The sequence below is a fragment of the Gavialis gangeticus genome, unplaced genomic scaffold, assembly GCF_001723915.1.
Source record: "Gavialis gangeticus isolate Ggan-Ray unplaced genomic scaffold, GavGan_comp1, whole genome shotgun sequence".
Taxonomy (NCBI): Eukaryota; Metazoa; Chordata; order Crocodylia; family Gavialidae; genus Gavialis; species Gavialis gangeticus.
In genome coordinates this window covers 21996251-21998118 of record NW_017729031.1, presented here as the reverse complement: position 1 = coordinate 21998118, position 1868 = coordinate 21996251, and the positions used below count along the sequence as shown (strand labels likewise).

General features: G+C 42.1%; 1 protein-coding gene across 1 annotated transcript in view; it reads left to right on the top strand.

Moving 5' to 3' along the window:
* The window catches only part of MGAT5 (mannosyl (alpha-1,6-)-glycoprotein beta-1,6-N-acetyl-glucosaminyltransferase), a 199907-nt gene that overhangs the window by 139709 nt on the left and 58330 nt on the right, over positions 1–1868 (top strand). Inside the window, exon 11 of the mRNA XM_019522507.1 lies at positions 871–1020. Coding sequence (XP_019378052.1) covers positions 871–1020 — 150 coding nt within the window. The remainder of the gene's footprint in view (positions 1–870; positions 1021–1868) is intronic.

Genomic DNA, 1868 nt, shown 5'->3' with positions numbered 1-1868 from the left:
GGCAGTTCTGGTCCTTACTGAGGAAGACAGAGGCAAAGAAGTTATTAAATATGTTGGCTTTGTCATCTGGCGTGACAACCAAATTCCCTGTCTTGTCCTGCAAGGGCCCCACATTTCCTGGGGCCTTCTTTCTACTCCCTATGTATTTAAAAAAGGACTTCTTGTTGTCCTAATATCTTTGTTTGTATACTGGGATAGTGTATTCTGGTGTATCCCTGTTTTTTTTTTTTATATAAAATACTCCAAGGAATGCATAGCTCTTTCCATATGTCTTTCCAAAATTCCTTTAATATTTCAGCAGGTAAGTAAATATTTGTAGCATTGTCTTAGAACTATTCATATACTTAGTGGTAAGCCCATGTGTAAGTGCTGGAAAGAGCACAGCCCTACTGACATGAGATTAGTTCCTTCACACAAGTGATCCATAACCAATATTATCAAGTTCCTGACACTCATCTACCTAAAAGCTCTTCTAGCCAGTTTGCAAGGGAGTTATTATTTTTATGCCCAGCTGTGCAGAACTGGTAAGCAATTGCATAAGTATCCAGTTAAAATAAAATGTTTATACTGGTAACGTTTTAATGTACCTTGTTTCTTGCAAAGATGCAGTGCCTTAATTACTGTGGTTTTTGGCCGTGCTTTTTACCATTGCTTTCTTTGTCCATTGGAACAGGCTATTTATTAGAAATTAAGACTTCAAACTGCTAGTGAAAAAAAATACAGTAGCAAGTATTATGTGAAAAATGAGAACCGCTGAACTCCTCTCATTTATGACGCTTTGGACTGTTGTTAACTTGAGCTCTTGGGGATGTCACCACTTTCTGAGGTTTATGAAGAGTAAAAGAATTTTTGTGTTTGCTTCTTTCATAGGACAAGAAAGCTTATTTGGACATCATTCACACCTACATGGAAGTCCATGGAACTGTGCACGGAATGAGCACTGTTCATATGCCAAGCTATGTGAAAAATCATGGCATCCTTAGTGGACGGGATTTGCAGTTTCTGCTGAGAGAAACTAAAGTAAGTTTATTGGCAAGAGGGACAAATGGCTAAAACCACGAGAGCATGATGGTATCTGACTGAAATGCTACGTTGTTGCTAGCCACCACCTGCATTAAAGGAATTGAATAATACTGGGCCAAATAAAGTACTCCTTAATCTGTTTTTTGAATATGGACAGGTACTCATTTTAAGAAAGAAAAAAAAAGCCCCAAGTCCATATACTATAGATTGGTAGCTGCTGTTAGGAAATTCAGCCCATACCATCTGGTTTAGGAGAGACATTTTAAAACCAGTTTCAGAACAAAAATACATGCAGTTTTTCTTTTTTGTAAAGATTGTCATGGTCAAAGCAAAGTGAATATCAGCTGAGAATTTACTGTATTTACCCAAATCCAAGACAGTTTTGAATAACTCCCAAATAATGAGATTCGACACACAGAAAATTTATAAATGTGTTATACTTTTCCCTATACAGAATCTCATTATTGGAGGGTCATCTTAAATTCACCACCGATTTCCCCCTCCACCCCATTGCTGTGATGGGGCAGGCATTGGCAGGGGAACAGGTGGGGGGGGGGTGACGAGTGGTGGAGGGGAGTTGAGCAGCTAGACCCACACCTTGCATCCTGCTGCCTGTCCCCCTCACTGCTTGTCTCTCCTGCTGCCTCCCCCACTCCATGTCTGTGCTCCCCTCCCCAGCACCTGCCTCCACCACAGTGCCTGTGCCCTCTGGCCCTCTCACCTCTTGCTCTTCCCTTTACCTGCCCCTCTCCTGAGATGCCTTTGCCCTCCCCCCAACTCCTCCCTGCCCCCCAGTTCCTGTCCTTCCTCCTCCTTGCCCCCCACGCCTCCTTAACCTCTCAGTC